Source organism: Labeo rohita, chromosome 8 (genome assembly GCF_022985175.1).
Source record: "Labeo rohita strain BAU-BD-2019 chromosome 8, IGBB_LRoh.1.0, whole genome shotgun sequence".
NCBI lineage: Eukaryota > Metazoa > Chordata > Actinopteri > Cypriniformes > Cyprinidae > Labeo > Labeo rohita.
The window spans coordinates 3,519,458-3,542,266 of record NC_066876.1 but is presented as its reverse complement, the minus strand read 5'-3'; the positions used below and the strand labels follow the sequence as shown (position 1 = coordinate 3,542,266).

The following is a 22,809-nucleotide window of genomic DNA, read 5'->3' as shown; positions in this document are numbered from 1 at the left end:
AATTGAGGCTGTGTGTTGTAATGATGACTACTGTTTTCCAAAACCTTGTGGGCTGTTTACAAAGAGAGCATGTCCCAGATTACAAAGACAATCTCAAATTGGAGTTTTGGCAAAAAAGTTAATGCAGATTTTGTTTTGTTGAAGTTGGTTACATGATTTCACCAGGCTGACCAACAGAAAGAATATGCCATTTTCACCCCCTATTAATGCGTTAAAGTGTCAAAAGGATAGTTTAGCTGCTTTAAAATGCTCCAGTGTGTATTTGTTTGTGCACTCTGTGAAGGGTGTCAGTGTTTTTGTATTTTACAATGTGTTTTTGAAACAATGAACATTGTAGCTGATCACAGCTATGTCAGTAATATGTCCATCAGAGGTGTTAAAGAGCGTCTTAATCCAATTAGGACCACTCAAAGTTAGGAGTATTTGTTCAAAATTGGTAAAAAATTGATATATGAACTTTTATATGAATTCTATAGATCAGTTCATAAAAGCGAATTGAGTCTCTCGTTCTGAGCAGATTCATAGCTAGTGTTTACTATATTACAGTTAGTTAAATAAATGAAATTAGAAATGTGTGAGTAAAAAATATGCACTAAAACTAGATTTACAGTATAGTGTCATCAGAAATATAAATTTTTCTGTATGTGTCAATTCTGAATGCTGTTTCAGTGCTCATTTTCTGGAGTGCACTGTTTTTCTGTCTTTTAAAGGGTCATCGGATGCTAAGTTCACTTTTACATGTTGTTTGAACATTAATGTGTGTTGTCAGTGTATGTACAAATCTACCCTATAATGATAAAAATCCATGCAGTGGTTTTTAATTAATCTGTAAAAATAATATCCCCTTTTTCAAATCGAGACATTCTCAGATGCTTGTCAGTGTGGCGTCCCACCAACAGAGGCCACTCCCACGATAGTTGATTGACATGAGCGTCTTACCTCAGATCAGCTGTAACAGTCCGACCTCCATTGTTTGGATGCTGGAGCAGGGATGTAAGTTAGACAAGAATATCTCCGATTGAGGTGTTGTGTTGCTGGATGTAATAATGAACATAGTGGTCGTCATTTACTCCCGACATCTGAGCTGCTGAAGATGCAGTGGATTACGTTTGTTTGTGAAAGGAATGCGCCTCCCGATCTACATGAATGTGTCTATGTTTGCACGAATTATTCGTGATTCAGCTTCACTTACAGCAGAAGTGAGTCTAAGGGTTTTTTTTTAATGAATCTTACAATCGACTTTTCTAATAATGTGCTAGTTAGCAAGTTTAGCGGCTAAACGCGGCTAAATGCAGCTAAAGTAAACAGGCTCGTCACTCCACAGAGAGAAGAGAGGGGCGGGGCGAGCAGAGCTCATTTGCATTTAAAGCAACCTCGACCAGAATGGGATGATTTTTGCAGAGCTGATTTTGTCAAGGTAAAAAGGGTGTTGTTTTACACAACCATTGAGAATTTTTAACCAAAGTATATTATAGACTTTTCATTAAGACCTTGAAGAATCATATCAGCTTGTGGAAAATGGGCATCCGATGACCCCTTTAATGATAAAAATTAAATATAAAACAAAAGTAATATAAACATTATTACTCTAAAAATTTCGACAGCATTTTAGTGCCATGTTAGAAAAAAAAAATCTAAGATTTTGAGGTTAAAGTCTAAATATTTTGAGAGTAAAGTCAAAATTATGAGAATAAAGCCAGAATGTTTTGAGGATAAAGTCTAAATGTTTTGAGAATAAAATCAAAATTACGAGAGTTAATTCATAGCAATCCTGAGATTAAAGTTATAATATTTTGAGAGTATATTCTAGCCTATTCCTCATGCAAATGGCCTGGATTGGAAGCGTCAGGAGAAAATCCAAAGTCTCAGCTTTCAATTTCTGTTAGTTTTATAGCGAAATACAAACAATATGTCTATTACAATAATGTGATGTGACAAATCGCTGTATTCACTTCAGTTTAAGCAGCATGTAAAAAGGGTTAAATAAGAGAGCTACGGCGCCCCCCAAAGGAATGTCGTTCGGGTGTGTGAACTGATGTTAAGATTAAAAATTTGTTCCTGTTCAGTCTGTTAATAAATATCATATTCTTGATATTAGTTTCCATGAATCCTTAAATTGGACTCTTCTTCATCCCAGTGAGATGATGCGGTCACTCGGATGCAACAATATTCAAATAAATTCTGGTGGCCTGGCAACTTCTCCTGGTACCATTTAATCTGTGCCGTTTGCATGCGCAATATATAGGCTATACTTTCAAAATATTATAACTGTAATTTCTACGATTTAAGTTCACAAAACATTTCGACTTTATTCTAATTTTATTCGTGAAAAATCAAATGAATATTTTAATTATCTAAATTAATATTATAAAATATTTTAAAGCAATATTAATAAAGGTTGTGCAATTATTGTTCCTAAATGATTCACATTTGTCAAATATTTCATTTAGATATGTAAATTAGCAAATACTGATACTTTTTTTTTTATTTTGTTTGTTCATGCAGTGTGTTCACATTGGTAAATAATGAGCAGATAATGTCAGTGACAAGTGATAAGGCATAAAGTTTTGTTGTCCATTTGTCTGTGCTAAATGAGTATCCGTGGATCTTGGCTGACTGTACATGAGCTCTTGTCTATAATTACACCCACATGAGTCAGGGGCTTTTTCCTACCAGCTGTCACAAGGTCACACGTTTTAGTCATTTAGGACTTGTCTCATGACCTTTCCTCTGCACTAATATATTACAGGGCTGACGAAACATGTACACGCTGCATATAAGAGCACATTGTCTGCTGTAGAGGAATGCTGGGAATGAGCATATAACTGTACTTTCCAGTTTTTCTAGAGGTGCATGAAAAAGAGACAATAAGACAAATTAATATTATTAAAGTTTTATTTTTTTCTTGCATCAAAACATTTAAAACTGAGGCCAAGAAGCATGACATTTATAGGTTTATATAGTGGAAAAACAGAAACATTAGACCGTGCATAATTTTAATGCTAACAGTGGCTAAACATTGCTAATGATATAAATCCTCTTCTCATTTACATACACTTCACACTTCAAATGCTTGATGATGATTAAACAAATAACATCTAATTATTTTCTGTAATGTTGGCTGTTCTTCAGCTCTATATTTCACCATGCGTAACACTTTGTCCCAGTGATTAACCGCTGTTTTTGCATTTAATTAAATATTTGTTAAGCATCATGTAAATGCCAGGTGTGCTGTTGTGACATCTGGGATTTTTCTGCAGTCCTCCCTGGCTTTTGATGACTTGCATGCACACAGAACAATGGTCAGCAGCTAAATAAAGCCTAGAGACAATGTGAACAGAGCAGCTGGCTGGTAAACGCTTGTGAATGTGTGCGCTTATCAGGATGTGAGACGCAGTTGTTCTCTTGATGCTTTTTCCGGCCTCTCTCTGTGTCTGAAAGAGGCCATTTCCGCTCTGCTTGACTGCATGTACACTTCATGATGACATAAACAAATGCATGCCTTCCCAAAAGTAGGCCAAAGGTCATATAGTTTCCTCTGCCAAATCTTGCATGTTTATTACTTTTGATCCTTTACTCTGTGGTGTGCGCTTGCAATCATGGATATGTAGGTGTCCAGCAGTTCACCTTTTTTTTAGATCTCAAACGTACAAATTTGTAGAACAAAACAACTTCAATACAAGCATTGATAGACTAGAATAGTACCTTTTAAAACTAGAGATGGTCCGTACTTGGCCACCTTTTATTGGCTACATTTCTGCATTTTTCTCCATATAATGGACTGATATGGTGCCCTGATTTTGAACTTCCAAAATGCAGTTTAAATGCAGCTTCAAACGATCACAAATGCGGTTGTAAACGATCCCAGCTGAGGAAGAAGGGTTTTACCTAGCGAAACGATCGGTTATTTTCCTTAAAAAAAAAAAATACAATTTAAATAATTTTTTATCTCAAACACTCATCTTGTCTTGCTCTGCCTGAACTCTGTGTATACTCTGGCTCAAGACAGTTAGGGTATGTCGAAAAACTCCAGTTGTATTTTCTCCAGATCATCAGACAGGGGTTGCCAATCTTTTTTTGTCAGCTGAAGCTATTTATTTAAAGTGCTCCTTTAATTTCATATAATCTACTTTTAAAATAATCTGGTTCAAAATGTTTGCATATGCTAATGTGCATGTATAATTCTGATATTTGTGTGTGTGTTGACAGACGGTGAACCAGTTGGCCCACGCCTTACATCAGGATGAGGATTTGGACGCAGGCAGTCTGGTGTGTGTCATGTGGCCGAAAGCGAAGTGTGCGCTGCTGCGTGATGACCTGGTGCTTGTGGACAGGTAAACACACACTCGTGTTGTCTAACTGCGAGGCCGAGTCATGTTGACCACACTATTAGGAAATATTGACTCCTTTAAAACTGGATTTAGCACACACCTGTTTTAATTTAGAGATCTTTAAATTCTGCACATATTAAACCGTTTGAATGCATTTTTTGTTTATTTTTATTTTTTATATATATTAAATTATATATAATTTTATATATTAAATTATATATTATAATTATATATATTAAATGATATTTAATTTTTTAATATGAAGATAATACACAAAGATATAAGTAAAGGGTAGTGGGATTATACGCTGCATTAGAAGTCAAATTAGTAATGTCCCTTACTTATAAACTCTTCTATTTCAAGCCCTGGCATCGATGTCACAACAGAGTTGGACAGCTGGATCGACAAATTCTGCCTTGATGCTGACGTTTTTGTGCTGGTGGCCAATTCAGAGTCCACTTTAATGCAAACAGTAAGTTTAATATGAACTTCAGTTCGTGAAAAAAGGCTGATGGACTGGGAGCAAACGCTTTACACAGTATTTGCTTCATATTACAGCATTAAAGGAGTAGTTCACTTCCAGAACAAAAATGTACACATAATTTACTCAACCCTTTGTCATCCAAGATGTTCATGTCTTTCTTTCTTCAGTCGTAAAGAAATTGTTTTTTGAGGAAAGCATTTTAGGATTTTTCTCCATATAATGGACTGATATGGTGCCCCGATTTTGAACTTCCAAAATGCAGCTTCAAAGGGTTCGAAATGATGCTAGCCGAGGATGAAATGTATAAAAAAAAATACAATTTATATACTTTTTAACCTCAAATGCTTGTCTTGTCTAGCTCTGCATGAACTGTTTTTGTTCCGGTTCATGACAGTTAGTGTATGTTGAAAAACTCCCATCTCATGTTCTCCCTCAACTTCAAAATTGTCCTTCATCACTGTAGAAGTACTGACCCAGTGTTTATAAAGTGAACATGCAAATAAGATCAAATGGCCTTTACAAAAAAAGGTAAAACATGATGTGATGTAGGACAATTTAAGTTGGAGTTGGTTTTTCAACATACTCTAACTGTCTTAAAAAAAAAAACAGTTCACACAGACCTAGACAAGACAACTGTTTGAGGTTAAAAGGTATGTAAATTGTAATTTATTATTATTATTATTATTTTTTTTTTTAGAAAATAACTAAGTTCGCTAGATAAGACCCTTCTTCCTCGGCTGGGATCGTTTAGAGCCTTTAAAGCTGCATTTAAACTACGTTTTGGAAGTTCAAACTCGGGGCACCAATAAAGTCCATTATATGGGAAAAATCCTGAAATGTTTTCCTTAAAAACTATAATTTCATCACAACTGAAGACAGAAAGAAATGAACATCTTGGATGACACGAAGGTGAGTACATTGTCTGTAATTTTTTGTTCTTGAAGCGAACTTCTCCTTTAAGGACACAGTTAAATAGCAGTAGTATTTGCACTGATTTAATCTGTTAAAGTCTTGTGTATAAGTCTTTACGTCAAGCTTGATTTTCTTTGTTTTTTCATTCGTTTTTGTGAGGTGGTCAGTCACTTTAAAGTGCATGATCATCGTTAAAATGTTTTCATTCTGCCCTCTTAAAGGAAAAGTCATTCTTTCACAAAGTGAACGAGCGCCTCTCCAGCCCCAATATTTTCATCCTGAACAACCGCTGGGACGCCTCCGCCAACGAGCCCGAGTACATGGAAGAGGTGTGACATACGATACAACAAACAGCACTTAATATGAGTCTCACAATATGAGATGCAGTATAAACCATTAACATCCTGATACTTAAACCCAGTACTTGTAAACATGGTTTTGTTTTACACAAAATGAGGGATGAGGTGAAGCTTTAAGAATTTTGTCTGATTTACAGTGTAGTCAACTTTAGTGACCATTTTGAAACCTACATGCTATTTTTGCAATGTGTTTGTCAGGTGAGACGGCAGCACATGGACCGCTGCACTAGTTTTTTAGTGGATGAGCTGCGGGTGGTGGATCGCGCTCAGGCCAGTGATCGGATCTTCTTCGTCTCTGCTAAAGAAGTTCTTCAGGCGCGTGTCCAGAAAGCCCAGGGCATGCCTGAAGCAGGTAGATACATTACATCAGGACTTCACAAACGTTTTTGTCAGCTGATACACTCAAAACGTGTACCCCTGAGATTTTAGCATATTCGTGTTCATGAGTTTCTGATGATGGTTAGTGCAAGTAAACAGATAAAATGTTTTTTTTTTTGTTTGTTTGTTTTATATTTATTTACTCATATTTTATTTTACTAAATACTTTTATGCTTGGCTAAAAATATGTTAAAGTATTGCAATTATTTTGTCATATAATGTAACTGTGATAGAATAAACATCACTTTGTAGCTAGATTTTTATTGGACTTAAACCTTTTTCTAGTTGTTGTGTGCCAGTCCACATTATATTCACATTGATGTTTTTAGTAACCCAATCAAATATAATAATAATAGTGACTGTAATTATTCTAACGAGATTATAATATTACTATTATTAGTTTTAACTTTATAAAAAAGGAAGACAGAAAAACAGTAGTTGTAAATCACAATGTCCTGTAAAATATTAAATAAATATGTAGTAATATTATACAGTTCTTTCATTTACAAATATGATACGAATATTATAATGCAAATATATTTTTAACACAAAATACTATTTTTAAATACAATTTTTACTTTCAGATGTTTACTTAAATTTTTTTTAGATGTATTTTTGGTTGGATTGTGGGTTTATTTTTGGACAGTTGGTAGAGAGAGAGGTGGGTTGAACTCGGGATGCTCAAAGCGCAACAGTGCTACATGTTGCTGCACTGCCCTCGAGGCTATTGCCGCCAACTACTTTCAATTTTTAATTAGATCACAAACGCACTACAGTTCCCTCACAAAACCATTTGGGAAACCCTGCATTACAGCGTCATCTTAACTCTTTATTTTTCCTGATATGACCCCTGTAATAAGGTTGTTTTTGTATTTCAGGTGGTGCTCTGGCTGAAGGTTTTCAGGCGAGAATGTTTGAGTTTCAGAACTTTGAGAGACGTTTTGAGGTGAGTGTTGTTGGGTTTGAGACTGTCGTTGGTTTGAATGTGCCTATGTGTTTGTCTGACTCATATATGTGTGTCCTTGCAGGAGTGCATCTCACAGTCAGCAGTAAAGACAAAGTTCGAGCAGCACACGATGAGAGCCAAGCAGATTTCTGAAGCTCTGCGTCTGATAATGGACTCTGTGCACGTTTCAGCTCAAGAGCAGAGGTGAGCGCAAAGACGCCTGCTTTTCTTAGCAGTAATCCATCACACTAAACACTGATCCACTGGTGACTTTGAGAATAGCTTAGAGCCTGACTGCGGCTGTTACAGTCAGAGGAGGAGATAAAAAATAGTCAAATATTAAAATTAGAAATAATATCTATGATGTATTTGAAATTTTACTGCCAATGTTAAATTAATGGTGTAATTTTGTATGATTTTCTGGACTGTAAAGACATCCTTAAAGACGTCTCTTATTTAAACTTAAGTATCAAAAACAATCAACTGGGTGAATTAGTTTAATTAAATAAAACTCTGACATATATAGGTAGATATGGATTTGTATGATTATAGATTGATATTTGTGTATACAAATAAAATATATTTTTTGTTGTATTTTTATTGAAAGATTAAAATATTTTTTTGAAATTATATATTCAAATATATATAAAAAAATATATTATATTATATATGTATAATATTAAACTAATATTAAACTATTAAAATATTGTTTTACTGCAAAGCTACATTTTCAGCAGGTATTACTCCAGTCTTCTGAACATCACATGTCATCTTTTATTTGTGCTGTATTTGTAAAGACACCTTTTGTTTAAAATTGCCATTTTAAATTCAAAATAAGCCATTTGTGTGATTTAGGTAGATCCGATGAGTTGAAAACACTTGCTATTTCATACTTCAATACAAAACAATGCAGAACTTTGATAATAGATTTTTAAATGCTATAATAGGGATTTTATGATGTCTAAAATATAAATCCACTAGCAAAACAAGTGAAAAGAACTATATTCCAGAGTAGAAATGGCAAATGAGACAATAAATGGTCATCTGCTGCCATCCAGTGGTCATATTGGGAATCATAATATTTATTTTAATAGTATTTGTTTTTCTACCCGGTGAAATCCTGGCAGAAATCTTCCACTTAGCATGGCAAATTTTCCGTAAAATGCAGCCATTCTTTAAAGTAAATTGTACTTACAGTGTTCGCAATTTATATAAAAACGTGCAAAAATACGAAGAACTTTAAGATATATATATATATATATATATATATATATATATGTATATATATATATATATATATATATATATATATATATATATATATATATATGTATGTATATATTAGGGGTGTAATGGTACGCAGATGTCATGGTTCTATTCAATTTCGGTACAACAAGTTTCTTTTCATTTATTTTAAACAGACATTAGTACAAATTACAATTTTTTCCACCTACATGTGAAAATACTAAATATTATATCAAATTATAGTCACATATAGGCTATAAAATCTGCAGTACATATATACATACAAGGAATAAATACTTGAAATATATTTAATTTAGTTAACTGATAGACAAAGGAAAAAACTGTGCGACATGTAACGTAGCCTATATTTGTTGAGTTTCAGTTCAGTTTTGTGACAGAAAGGAAACTCAAATGGCAGAAAGCGACATTCTGTTTGTTTTTTGTTTAAGTGGATTTTGCTGGTATGAGGGAAGTTGAAGTAATCGCACCGGTGCACACAAACACAAAACATATCAGTTCCAGGCTTCTAGCATTAATAACCTGACAGTGCAGTTGGTACTTTATCAAAATAAAACAGTGAAGCAAACATCAGCGCTCTAGCCTCACTGTGTCACCGTTAGAACGTGGCTGAAGCACAAAGTCTATCATTTACATAATAAATAATAGTTTAGCATTTGGATGCATCGCAATTATTGAAATATTATGGAATATGTGCCGAATGAGAGAGGTAGGATACAAGAGCACAAAGCTCCATTTCGCAGACAGTTGAGTGCGCAAGCCTTTAAAGTAACATTATACTCCTTTGTCAGTGAGAGACGCATTCAGAATCAATACATGGTCACTGTCTAGTGGTCTTTGTTTTCAAGTGTGCAACTCCTGGCATTCGCTGTTCTTCTGCTGGCGGTTATCAAACAGAGTTGCATTATCGTTGGATTATTGTTACATCCCTTATTTTTTTTTATATATATATATATATATATATATATATATATATATATATATATATTATATTTATATATTCTGTGGTGTTTTCTGAGTGTATAGGGATGCCCAGCGTAACTGCACATAAACTAAGTGACCTTCAAAATAGTGTTGCTTCTTCTTGCATCGCACGTGACTATGTAGCATGATGGATTTTTGTGTTCTTGTTCAGGATTCATTGTTTGGAGATGAAAGAGGAGAGGGAGGACAGGCTGGAGTTCATCGATAAACAGCTGGATCTACTCACTCAGGACTGCAAGAGCAAAATCAAGAAGATCACAGAGGAGGTGGAGAAACAGGTGAGGCTTCATCTACTGCTCTCTTGTTTTGTCTGTTTCTTTCAGAATGTTGCTAAGTAGCTAAAATCTAAGTGTACAGTGAATAATAACATTTCTGAATGATTAAATACGCCTCTACTATAACAAGCACACTATGAGGCCATGCGTAGTTTGATTTAATTATATACATGCTGGACAAAGTGGAGCTGCAGTCACTCTATCGAGGTCTGTTAAGTATCAGTTTTGACTTGCACACTTAGTGTGCACATACAGCTGAGCGTGCGCCAACGCAGGCGGTTGACACATGCACTAGAAAGTTTCCTCCAGTGTCATCCAGTTTAATCAGACTCAGTTTTTTCTTGCTAAAAATATACTTGTTTAATCTAGAGTTACTTTGTCAATGTAAGCATTTGTTCTTGTTGGCATCAGCATTAGTGTGATGATGTTGATACGTGTCTTCAGTTTCTTCAATACCACTGTGAAACAACACCTGGGTTTGTTTTGTTAGCTTGTAAACCAACTAATTAGTGTAAAAAATCAAGGTGAATGTGAGAGCTGGGGGTACAGAGCACGCATTGGTAGAAAAATCAGAAATTTATGAAATTTACATCACATGCACTGTACACATACTCTAATGTACACATAAAAAACCCAAAGTATACTTTGGTCTTTAGTCCGATTTCACAAAAATCAGATTGGTGCCATTTTAGTTGGACTAAAAAAGAATTGTTGTTTTAGTTTGACTGAAATTGAACATTCAGAATATATGTAACATACATAATGTCTTTCTTTTTGGGGACATCATATGAAGCCCAATGGAGTCTAGAGTCTAATATACTAATATAGAGTCTAATACTTTAATGATATGTTAATGTGATTAATGTACTACATAAAAGTATATATTTTAAGAGTTTTTCCTTTCTCTAGTTGTTCATAGAAATGTATTTTTCTTTTACAATTTAAGGGAATGGTAGTTTCCTTTTAAAAATTGGTAAAAATGCTGATAATGTTTTTTTTTTAAAAAAAACTCTCACTTGGTCTTTTATTTTATAGTTTTTGTTAGGTCTTTTATCTTTTGTGTTAGTTCTTTTGTTAAGTTTTAAATGTAAATGTAATTAATAATGTCACTTTTAAGTAGCGTTCATTTTGTCAGCTATATTCACTTTTAGTTTTAGTCTCGTTTTAAATGTCCTTGTTAGTTTTTTTCATATTTAGTCAACCTTATCCTGTTTAGTTTTAGTCGACTGAAAGTCTCAACATTGTAGTCTGGTTTTAGTCAATGCAAACTTGACATTTTAACAATAAGATTATTATTAATTAACTGTACAGCAGTATTCATTTTGGCAGCCAATTTTTAAATTGGTCTTAGTCTTACTCAAATGTACGTTTTAGTTATCATATTTAGTCATGTTTTTGTTTAGTCCAGTTTAAGTCAATGAAATGTATGAGCGTTTTAGTCACATTTTCATCATGCTGTATAATGGTTAGACTGATAAAAATTATTTTTGATCTAAATTATAATCGTAATGATTGTTTTCATTTGAAAAACTTACTTTTGCATTTCAGGTATTGCACTTTTTTGCACTTTTAGGCACAAAGCAATAAAATGTGGACTCATACACATGGTTTATTTTACATCATCTAGTGTACTGATTTATTATAGGCTTTTTATTGTTTAAATTAATACCAGAGCCTTGTGCACTCTGTCTACATCATAAAAACTGGTAAAACAAATGAAAAATATTAGAACAGTGAAATTACTAATAGTAATTCCACTAAATCTAAATTGCAATAGCCGATGTTTCGCTATTAAAACAACAGCGGTTGAGTAAGTGCAGAAAATATATCTTTGTGTTCGGGGTTTTTAAATTCTTGATATCTGGCAACCACACACGAAAGCTCGCGTGGTAGAGGCGTATAAAGCAGTCCGCAATAACATTTTGCTTCTTTTTTTTTTTTTTTTTTTTAAGTGAAAATAAAGAGAGGTTTTTGGTAAATTAGTTTTCTTTTAGTCTCATGTTTTTTCGTCAACGAAATTGCATGTTGATATAGTCATAGTTTTTGTTTATTGACCTTAATATGGTCTTGTCTTCGTCTCATCTTAAAACGCCTTAAACTGGCTCTTATGACTGTGTTTCCATGTTTCACCCTGTTCGTCTGTATGTGTAGGTATCTAACGCTATGGCAGAGGAGATCCGGAGACTGGCCGTGCTAGTGGACGACTTCAACTTGGACTTTCATCCTTCACAAGTGGTGCTTAAAGTATACAAGAATGTGAGTTAAACTTGAGTTGGACAACCTCCATCTGCCCAACCTTCTCTTCTCCTCTTTTCCTCTATTTTTATGTTCTTTTATCAACCGTTATTTAATGTTTAGTCAACATGCATCTCTCCACACGGAAATTCCCCAGCTGCCCAATAACAGCAGCATGTGATCTTATCTATGCCTTTGTCCTTGTTCTTGCTAACTTTCAGTTTTACATAGGGCTGCGTACAGATTAAAGTCATTAATAGCTATCAGTTTATATGTGAATGGCTCCTTTTAAGGAAAGAAAACAAAATAATATATATTATGTGTTATTTAAATGCATTGAATTAATTTAACAGTGTTTAATCATAGGTTAATGTGTAGTCTTTGGTAGCTCTAATACATGATGATGAAATGAATTTTGCATGATGTTTTAATGATGATTGTGTGATTGATTTCAGGAGCTGCACAAGCACATAGAGGAAGGTCTTGGCAGGAATATGTCCGAGAGATGCTCCAGTGCGATAACTGCAGCGCTGCAAACCACACAGACTGAAATGATAGGTCAGTATCTCTCTCCTACGGTGAGTTTTCATACAGCTCAGTAACAGCAGCAGGTTAAAGAGACACTTTTGGTTTTTCCAGATGGTCTGAAGCCCCTGCTGCCCATCGGGATTCGAGAGCAGGTGGATAAGATGGTGCCCAGACAGTGCTTTGCTCTCAGCTACGACCTCAACTGTGACAAACTCTGCAGTGACTTCCAGGAAGACATCAGCTTCCACTTCTCCCTGGGCTGGACCATGCTGGTCAACCGCTTCCTGGGTCCCAAAAACACACGCCGCGCTCTCATGGGATACAATGACCAGGTAGCACGTTAATTATGAACTAATGTTCAGATGTGTCCATCTAAATCAGGGTGTCAAATCCTGGTCATGGAGGGCCAGTGTCCTGCAGAACTCATCCCAGGATACTTAGAAGGTTCTAGTAATCTTGAAGACCTTGATTACCTTGATTCAGATGTGTTTAATTGGGGTTAGAGCTAAACTCTGCATGGCAGTGTCCCTCCAGGAGCAGGATTGTACACCCCTTATCTAAAGTGTCCTTAGCGCCCTATAAAGTGTTTTATTTTTCTCATTTTCCTTTCTTTACATCTAAATATTTCTGCATTATGTTTTTTCCTATGAATTTGTTCTGGATTCCATTTCAATGGTTAAATTAAATTTTAGTAACTGACCCTTCGCAAAAACCCGCCCTGTTGCTATGTCCGACAAACAGTGTCGCTGTCACACTGCACATCATGTTCTCACGCAAGACAGAGCAGGTTACTACTGGTATGAAATAAGGTCTCGGCTTTAAAATGTCATTTTTCAAGAAATTCAAACAATAAATACGTTTTGTGGCTCTTTAAAGGAGAAGTCCACTTCCAGAACAACGATTTAAAAAATAATGTACTCACCCCCTTGTCATCCAAGATGTTAATTTCTTTACGATTGAAGACAGAAAGACATTAAGTTTTTGAGGAAAACATTTCAGGATTTTTCTCCATATATTTTGAACTTCCAAAATGTAGTTTAAATGCAGCTTCAAAGGCTCTAAACGATCCCAGCCGAGGAGGAAGAGTCCTATCTAGTGAAACGATCTGTCATTTTTTTTCGAAAAATAAAAATGTGTATATTTTTAAGCACAAAAGTTTGTGTAGCGCAGGCTCTGGGATGCGCGTCCACAACACTACGAATTAGTAATGGGTCGTTCTTGAACGATTCGTTCATTTTGAATGGATCTTTAATGTGACTCGGGAAGAGTCAAAATTGGGGCACCATATCAGTCCTTTATATGGGGAAAAATGCTGAAATGTTTTCCTCAAAAAACATAATTTCTTTACGACTGAAGACAGAAAGACATGAACATCTTGGATGACAAGGGGGTGAGTACATTATTTGTGAATTGTTGTTCTGGAAGTGGGGTTCTGCCTTAATGTGTTGTGACAGATCACTGTATTGCCTTATTAGATCAATCCACACATGAACCGATCATCTTTTCTTATTTACTTAAAACACACAAAAAACAGTGAATGAACTACAGAATGTATTTTATCAACCACAAAAAGACATCAGTACACAAAATTTTTCAAGTTTAACTCCACCGAAGTCAATTTACTCTCCTGTCTCATTTGTTTGTCAGATGGATTCAGTTTTATGATTGGTCAGAACACCTGTCAGTCAAGCTTTTTGCGAAGGGTCAGTTGTGAAACTTAATTTAACTGCAATTTTTTAAAAGTTTAACAAAAAATGATTTTAGGGCCCTATGAAATAATGTTTTCTTTTATACAAAATTCCATTTTATTTTTCCAAATTTTCTTATTTCCTGTTTTGTTTTATTTTATTTTATTTTAGTGGTTTAATTGAAATTTTAATAACGAAAAATCATGTCTAATTAATGTAATTAATATAAACGTAATAATTAACTTTAAAAAAATAAAAAATAAAATAGGGCCCTATGAAATCGTTTTTTTTTTTTTTTTTACTTCTGTTTTAATTTTTCTGTTTTTAGTACAAATTTATTATAAGAAATAGTGGTAATCCAATAAAAGCATAATACATGAACAATTCAATAAAGCTTTTAAAATGTAATCAAATGAAAATGTATTTAGTTCATTCATTCTATTGTTTGGTGAACACAGTGCTGCAAAACAGAGCGTTACTGTTGAAAACGTGGAAGAAAAATTGTGATATTCCCTAATATAAAAGCAAAACCTGAAACATAATCATCAAATCTATATTAAAAAGTATCAAAATTGGGGAAATTTACAATAGTTAAGTAAAAAGCTTCTCCAAAAAAATAAATAAAAATCCTCATATAGTGAGACAGCAGTCACTGAAACACCAAGCGTCACATGAGCTTGAGTGATCATTTGTGTATTAGCTGACACTGTGACCCTCATTCACACACGATTCTTTTGCTGTTTAATATTCACAGACACTAGACCATGTCACCATTTAAATATTTGTGCAAATCGATCTGCTTTTGATTTATACTTCTAGAATTTGCCGAATTACGTGACATTTTGCGTTATACTGTATTTGCCATTCTTCTAACTGGATCCAATAAACGATGTGTTTTGTGTTGTCAGGTTCCCAGGCCTCTGGCAATCACTCCGGTCAGCACCAGTATGCCTCCTTTCCCTCAAGGATCCATGACCCAGGAAGAGCTTATGGTTTCCATGGTAACAGGACTGGCATCACTCACCTCTCGAACATCAATGGGCATTATAGTCGTAGGCGGAGTGGTAAGAACTCAGATATCTCTAATGCACCAAAATGCATGTGTGCATATAATATTTTTCACACCAAGTATGACGCACATTCTGTCTTCATTTACTCTTCATTTACTTCATTTACTTCATTTACTCACGCTCTTGTCATAACTGTTGGAATATCACATGGATGTAAGCGTTGTGATTGTGTGTGTGTCTCAGATCTGGAAGGCAGTGGGCTGGAGGCTCATTGCTCTGTCTGTGGGTCTGTACGGGCTGCTGTACGTCTATGAGAGACTCACTTGGACCACAAGGGCCAAAGAGAGAGCTTTTAAAAGACAGTTTGTGGATTACGCCAGCGAGAAACTACAGCTCATTGTCAGCTACACGGGATCCAACTGCAGCCATCAGGTTCAGCAGTAAGTCTAACACTACACTAAAAGCGGCATTTTGCCATTTTATTATGCTTTTTTCATTACACTATTGTTTCAAAAAGATTGGGGTCAAGGGATTTTTTTGTTTTTGTTATACTCGCCATGGCTGCTTATACTTCAGATAGCAAACATAAGTAGTGTTGCAAAATATGTTTACAATTTAAAATAGTAATATTACATTTTTTATTTGAATATATTGTAAAATGCAATTCATTCCTGTGAAGCTTCAGTGTAACATGATCCTTCAGAAATCAGTCTAATATGCTGATTTACTCCTCTAAAAACATTTATTACTATTATCAATGTTGAAAACAGTTGTGCTGCTTCATATTTTTGAGGAATTCTGTGGATATGTTTTATAGGATTCTTTGACGAGTAGAAATAAAAAAAAATGTAACATCATGAAGTCTTTACTGTTACTTTTGATCCATTTAATACGTCTTTTCTGGATAAAAGTATCAATTTCTTTAAAAAACAAATAGTAAAATATAACCCCAAATTTTTGAATGGTACTGTATGTTCATCAAACAAACAAATCACTTCATGTAAGGTAGTTAAATATATGCCTGATGTTCTGTGTGGGTGTCTTTTTTATGTCATGCAAAGCCTCTTAGTCCAGTATAATCCTGACTGTAGGTTGATTGTTAGAACTAGAGTTAATCTGGACTTTAATGCCTCTACAAATGTTGTGCCATTCAGACATTATATAATGACTGGCACATGAATACAGATGTTAAACGCCGCTACTGAACGCCACTACTGCCCTCTTGTGGAGAGATTAAATATATGAAGTATATATTTTGAGAGATTTGCTTTCTGCTTCCTTATAAAGCTAATCTTTGTTTGTGACAGGGAGCTGGCCAGCACTTTCTCTCAGCTGTGTCAGCAGGTGGACGTGACCAGACAGCAGCTGGAGGATGAAATTCGGGATTTGAACAGCAAGATTGAACAGTTGGACACCCTGCAGAGTAAAGCCAAACTGCTCAGGTGAGAGACTGTGACATGACATATGACTGGATCAATAATGTTTGCTGTGTAGCTGCAGTCTGTTTATATGTTGTCTTGTTCAGGAATAGATCTTAGTACACTGTAACAATGTGTACAGTACAATTTAAAGGTTTGGGGTCAGTAAGATTTTTTGGTAACACCAAATACAATAAGGTTCATTAGTTAACATTAATTAACTACATTAGTTTACATGAACTAAGAATGAAGAATACCTCTACAGCATTTATTAATCTTAGTTAATGTTAGTTTCAGGATTTACTAATGTGTTATTAAAATCACAAATTGTGTTAACATTAGTTAATGCACTGTGAACTATCCTGAACAAACAATGAACAGCTGTATTTTTAATTAACTAACATTAATCAAGATGAATCAGTAATGTAATGAATGTATTGTTCATTGTTCGTTCAAGTTCAAGTTCGTTCAAATGACACGTTATTGTAAAGTGTTACTTTTTTTTTCTTTTATTCATAGAAATGCAATAAATTAATCAGTAGTAAAGTCATTTATAATGTTACAAAAAGATTTACATTTCAAATAAATGAAATTATATTCATCAAAAATATCCTGAAAATCTGGAGTAATGATGCTGAAAATTCAGCTTTGTCATCATAGGAATAAATTACATGTTAAATATATATCAACAGAGAAAACAGTTAAAAAATATTTCTCAGTATTAATGTTTTATTGTATTTTTGTATATTTATCTATTACTTTTACTACATAATTTGTAACACAAAAACATGGTAAAATATCTATTTAGGAGTCTTAGACCTTTCCAGCAATGTATAGTTTTGTCATGATTAGTTTAGGATTCATTTATAATATAGTGAAGAGGGGACGTTACAGTTAAAGGGTTAAAAAAAAAAAAAAAAAAAAAAAACAACAAAAAAAAAAAACCATCATACAAAAAAACCATCATACAAAAAAAAATCATACAAATCCCCCCTTTCAATAAGAACCATTTCAACTAAACAGAAATGAAAGAATGCAAAGTTACATTTGCAATGATCAAAACATGTTTAAAAACAGGTTTTATTGGAATTATATCTAAACATTTTTACTTATAAACGCATCGGTATATACATAATAATAAATCTCAATATTTACATACATGTATGTTTTGGACTTACGTCAACTTTTTTTTTTTTAACTTAAAGAACCGGTTTGTGGAAATGGAGAAGTCCACTTCCAGAACAGCAATTCACATATAATGTACTCACCCCCTTGTCATCCAAGATGTTCATGTCTTTCTTTCTTCAGTCGTAAAGGATTTTTTTTTTTTTTTTTTTTTTTGATGAAAACATTTCAGGATTTTTCTCCATATAATGGACTGACATGGTGCCCAGAGTTTGAACTTCCAAAATACAGTTGGCAAACAAATGCGGCTTCAAACGATCACAAATGCAGTTGTAAATGATCCCAGTTGAGGAAGAAGGGTCTTATCAAGTGAAACAATCGGTTATTTTCATTAAAATAATACAATTTAAATACTTTTTAATCTCAAACGCTCATCTTGTCTTACTCTCCCAGAACTCGTGTGTATTCTGACTCTAGACAGTATGACTCAAAAGCATTTCTAAATCATCCTACATCGCTGCAGAAGTACCGACAAAGTCTTTGCAAAGTGAACATGCACAGAAGATCAAACACCTTAAAGGTTCATGAAACCCCAGACTACTTTTTCTGAGATTTTAGCAGAGGTGTTTGTGTTGCACAACATAGATGATAATGTTAGCATCTGTTAATTTTAATTGTTGGAGAAAACTGGTTAATTTTGAGCTTTTTTGCTCTATTTTCATCTTCTGGGTTTAAAATCTACATTGCTCTGACGTCACACTTTGTGACGTGGCAACAGACTATAGTACATCGATGACGCGCTGGTGTCTCATAATTATTCATGAGGTGGCGTTTTCTTATCCTATGAGAAGACACTTCGCCTAATTATTCACAACAGCCTGTGTTGATTTGCTATGACAGACGCGTCAAACAGTGAGATTGTGTATACTAACTGAGAGAAACGTTCATGGATTGAGAGAGATTGCTTTGTAAGAGTTTGGCACAAACGAGATTCATTCATATAACGTTAGTGAGTGTAATAGTGTAGTTTTTACAGCTCCTTAATGCAACCCATCAAAAGGATTGTAAACGCCACAAAATAGGCCTCAAAAGTTAACAGAGGTGCAGCAGTGCGTTCATATGTTTTCAAAGCAGAGTGCAAATGCCTGTGCATTTACTTGTGTTGTTAACTCAATGGGAGCGAAATGAAACTGTCTAAACAGTCTGAACCTGATGTTCACTCTCTCCGCTGGGGGGGGGTTTCATGACCCTTTAACAAAAAAGGTAAAACAGCGTTATAGGATGATGGGGGAGAAAAGTTTAGGGAGAAAATATGATTGGAGTTTTTCAACATAACCTAATTGTCTTGAGTCAGAATACACAGAGTTTAGGGAGAGTAACACAAGACAAGTGTTTGACATTAAAAAGTATATAAATTGTATTATTTTTACAAAAACTATGATCGTTTCGTTAGATAAGACCCTTCTTCCTCGACTGGGATCGTTTACAACCGCATTTGGGATCGTTTGAAGCCGCATTTAAACTGCATTTTGGAAGTTCAAAATCGGGGCACCATATCAGTCCATTATATGGAGAAAAATCCTGAAATGTTTTCCTCAAAAAACATAATTTCTTTACGACTGAAGAAAGAAAGACATGAAGATCTTGGATGACAAGTAGGGGGAGTACATTATCTGTAAATTGTTGTTCTGGAAGTGGACTTCTCCTTTAAACTATTTGCCTTTGTGGTTTAAATTAGAGATGCAATGGAAATATTTCTTGTAACTGTAAGTTATAACCCAAGTTAGGTGGTGTAAATAAAGCATAGTAAAATAATTTTGAATATTTATGATGTTTGTTCATCTTATATTCTTAATAAAATGTTGAAATATCATCAATTCTATTGTGATTTCTTCCACAGGAATAAAGCCGGCTGGCTGGACAGTGAACTCAACATGTTTATCCAGCAATACCTTCAGCAGGGCCGATAGAGATCCGTCTGAACACTACGAGCTCCCCACTGCTGCACTTTTAATATCCATTGCAGATAATCTAACACCCTACCACGCTTTCAACCATTCATTTGAGCACATCAGATATTGCTCATCACATATTTCTTTTTTTTTTCTATCAGTATTTTGTTTGTTTTTTGCGTTTGAGAGGACAGTGACACGTGCCACTTTGATGAGAGCTTCCTTTTGTTTTGTACATTGTTTCTTTTGTATTTAATACAGGGTAATTATTTATTGAGTTAAGGGGTCGTGTAAAGTGCTTGGCCTCTTTGTAGATTATGTTATATAGATACCAATAGAGGTTTGTTAGTATGCCACAGCAAGTTGAAAAAAGTGAGACCAAGTCTTATAAATGGGCTCTCACGTGCCTTGTAATGAATCTGACAGTGATCAGCTTAATGTGAGATATCGTCTGTCGCAGCTCTGCTATGTTTGACATATGTGACGTTACGTAAGCGTAATGCAGTGTCTTCATTCCACTCAGTGTGAATTGTTCTGAGCAAATATAAAAAAATATATTTTTGTCACCCTGTTCAAAAAATCTTGATCTGGCAACATTAAAAGTTGTTTTGAATTAAATCAGAAATATTTTTAGTGCCTCTCCCATACCTCCACTGTTTTACTACTAATCATTTGTTTAGTATCAAAATGGGATACATTAATACTAATATAACATTATTTATGAACTGGATAGGAAAGCCACATTTATGTAAACCTGGAAGCTAGTTCTGCTTATAATAACATTATACATTTATTCCACTACTGTCATCCATATCTGACATGTAATCTCTGAGATCAGACTGTAAATGTGTGTGATGCATTACTAACCTGTTAGTTCCTGCATATGTATGGTCTAGTGTATGCTAACCTGTTTAGTTTGGTTTATGATGTGTGCCAAGCGTTCAAGAAAGTCATTGGGAGAAGCTCTTGTGATGTGCACTTTATAATTTGCTGCTTTTTTTGCATTTGTTTCCAGAAGGTTCATTAGAAAGAGAAAGGTACAGTGACCTGTCAACAGTAATGTATAGATGAGCATGCAGACCGTTGTAATTTATTGTCATTCACTATTACTGTTAGATGAAATAATATAGAGACACTGTTGAAAAACGAATGATAGCTTGATATGTCTCTGTAAAGACTATGCTAAATGTCAGTTTTTCTTACTAAAATGATGCTTACAAAGCATAGGTTGCTGTTTCGTTCTTTTAGGCACATGCACACATTAAAACAATAAAATTGGGAAAGAAAATCTTTGCAGTTTTTGTGTTTACTTGGCAAGGATATCTTCACCCGACCTTCACTTGACTTTGTTTCTTCTTCCAATATGTGTTTTTAATAAACAGTAAAGATATCATTAATGTTTGAAGTCAAGGATCCCGCAGTACTGGAAAACCTGGATATTTAAGGGAGTTTAATAAAGCCTGGGAAATTAATAAATCTTAAAAGGCAACAAAAATAATCAAGATACAGTTATGCAGTCAACAGTTCTGGGTAGTAACTGATTACATGTAATCTGGATTATATAATCAGATTCCAAAAATTACTTGTAATTGGAGTATATTGCATTTTTAAATGCTTATAATCAGATTGCAGATACTTTTATATGGATTGCATGAATACTTTATCACACAATGGCAGTAAGTTATTAAAAATTTATTGATTCTCACTAATTGCCCTCTAATATAACTCCCACTGTCATACAGTACAATATGTGACCCTGGACCACAGAACCAGTTATAAGGGTCAATTGTTTGAAATTGAGATTTATACATAATCTGAAAGATGAATAAAGCTTTCCATTGATGTAAGATTTGTTAGGATAGGACAATATGTGGCCGAGATACAGCTATTTGAAAATCTGGAATCTGAGGGTGCAAAAAAATCTAAATATTGAGAAAATCACCTTTAAAGTTGTCCAAATGAAGTTTTTAGCAATGCATGTTACTAATCAAAAATTAAATTATATAAGGATATAAGGATTATATAAGGATATATTTACTGTAGAAAATGTACAAAATAACTTGGAACATGATCATTACTTCATATCCTAATGATTTTTGGCATAAAGCAAAAAATGATCATTATGACCCATACTATGTATTTTTGGTTACTATACTACAAATATTCCTGTGCTACTTAAGGTTTTGTGCTCCAGGTTCACATATAGACTATATTCACAAATGCCATGTAAATAAATTTGCAAACCATGCTTCTGTATTTGAGTGAAAATAGCACCTCCCAACAATTAACACATGTATGAATCAAATAATTATGCGAGTTACTGTAAGGTCCACGCAATTGGCCCAAAGAAGGTATCCAATGGTGGCTGAAGGTTTCTTGCGTGATTTTTTCAGTGCGCAAAGTTATTTAATTTCTGTTAAATTCAAATTTGATTCCATTTTATCTCGACCTCGAATATAGGTCAGAATGTCAATCATTATAGATCCTTCACAGGATAATTTATATAGACATTTAATGATTCTGTTTACTCTTTAATATTATTGTACTCGTTCATTCGGTTGATCATGTTAGTGTACCTTAGTGTTACATTTTCATCAGTCTTGGATATTAGATGGAGGTAATTGACTAATAATTTAGACAGCCGCCCCTATGCTTGCTCATTCTGAGTACTTTTATTTATTCCCCATAGATCTGTACACACTTTAATAAAGCAACATTATCCTTAGTCAGAGGTCATGACCACTACTATAGATATAAGCCGAACAACATTACTTCTTCGATAATAGCTTTGGCTCGGTCATGCCATGGTCTCCCATGTACACTTAGAGTAATATTATAGTAAACAGAGGTTAGGCTCACCCTATTTAGGTTGGTCAAACAACTTTCAGTTGACCTAAATGGAAATTCCCTTTTAGCCATTA

The 22,809-nt window shown here is 34.3% G+C and overlaps 1 protein-coding gene across 2 annotated transcripts in view; it reads left to right on the top strand.

The window, feature by feature from the left end:
• The window catches only part of mfn2 (mitofusin 2), a 29,774-nt gene extending 9,732 nt beyond the window's left edge, over window positions 1-20,042 (top strand). For both annotated transcript variants that reach the window (XM_051116903.1, XM_051116902.1), the window contains 14 exons: window positions 4,210-4,334; window positions 4,695-4,803; window positions 5,949-6,056; window positions 6,285-6,438; window positions 7,343-7,410; window positions 7,493-7,614; window positions 9,809-9,935; window positions 12,084-12,188; window positions 12,623-12,725; window positions 12,807-13,027; window positions 15,292-15,447; window positions 15,637-15,833; window positions 16,701-16,835; window positions 19,837-20,042. In XM_051116903.1, the coding sequence (XP_050972860.1) occupies window positions 4,210-4,334; window positions 4,695-4,803; window positions 5,949-6,056; window positions 6,285-6,438; window positions 7,343-7,410; window positions 7,493-7,614; window positions 9,809-9,935; window positions 12,084-12,188; window positions 12,623-12,725; window positions 12,807-13,027; window positions 15,292-15,447; window positions 15,637-15,833; window positions 16,701-16,835; window positions 19,837-19,906 (1,800 nt within the window). In that variant the 3' untranslated portion in view covers window positions 19,907-20,042. The remainder of the gene's footprint in view (window positions 1-4,209; window positions 4,335-4,694; window positions 4,804-5,948; window positions 6,057-6,284; window positions 6,439-7,342; window positions 7,411-7,492; window positions 7,615-9,808; window positions 9,936-12,083; window positions 12,189-12,622; window positions 12,726-12,806; window positions 13,028-15,291; window positions 15,448-15,636; window positions 15,834-16,700; window positions 16,836-19,836) is intronic.
• Window positions 20,043-22,809: the final 2,767 nt, after the last annotated feature.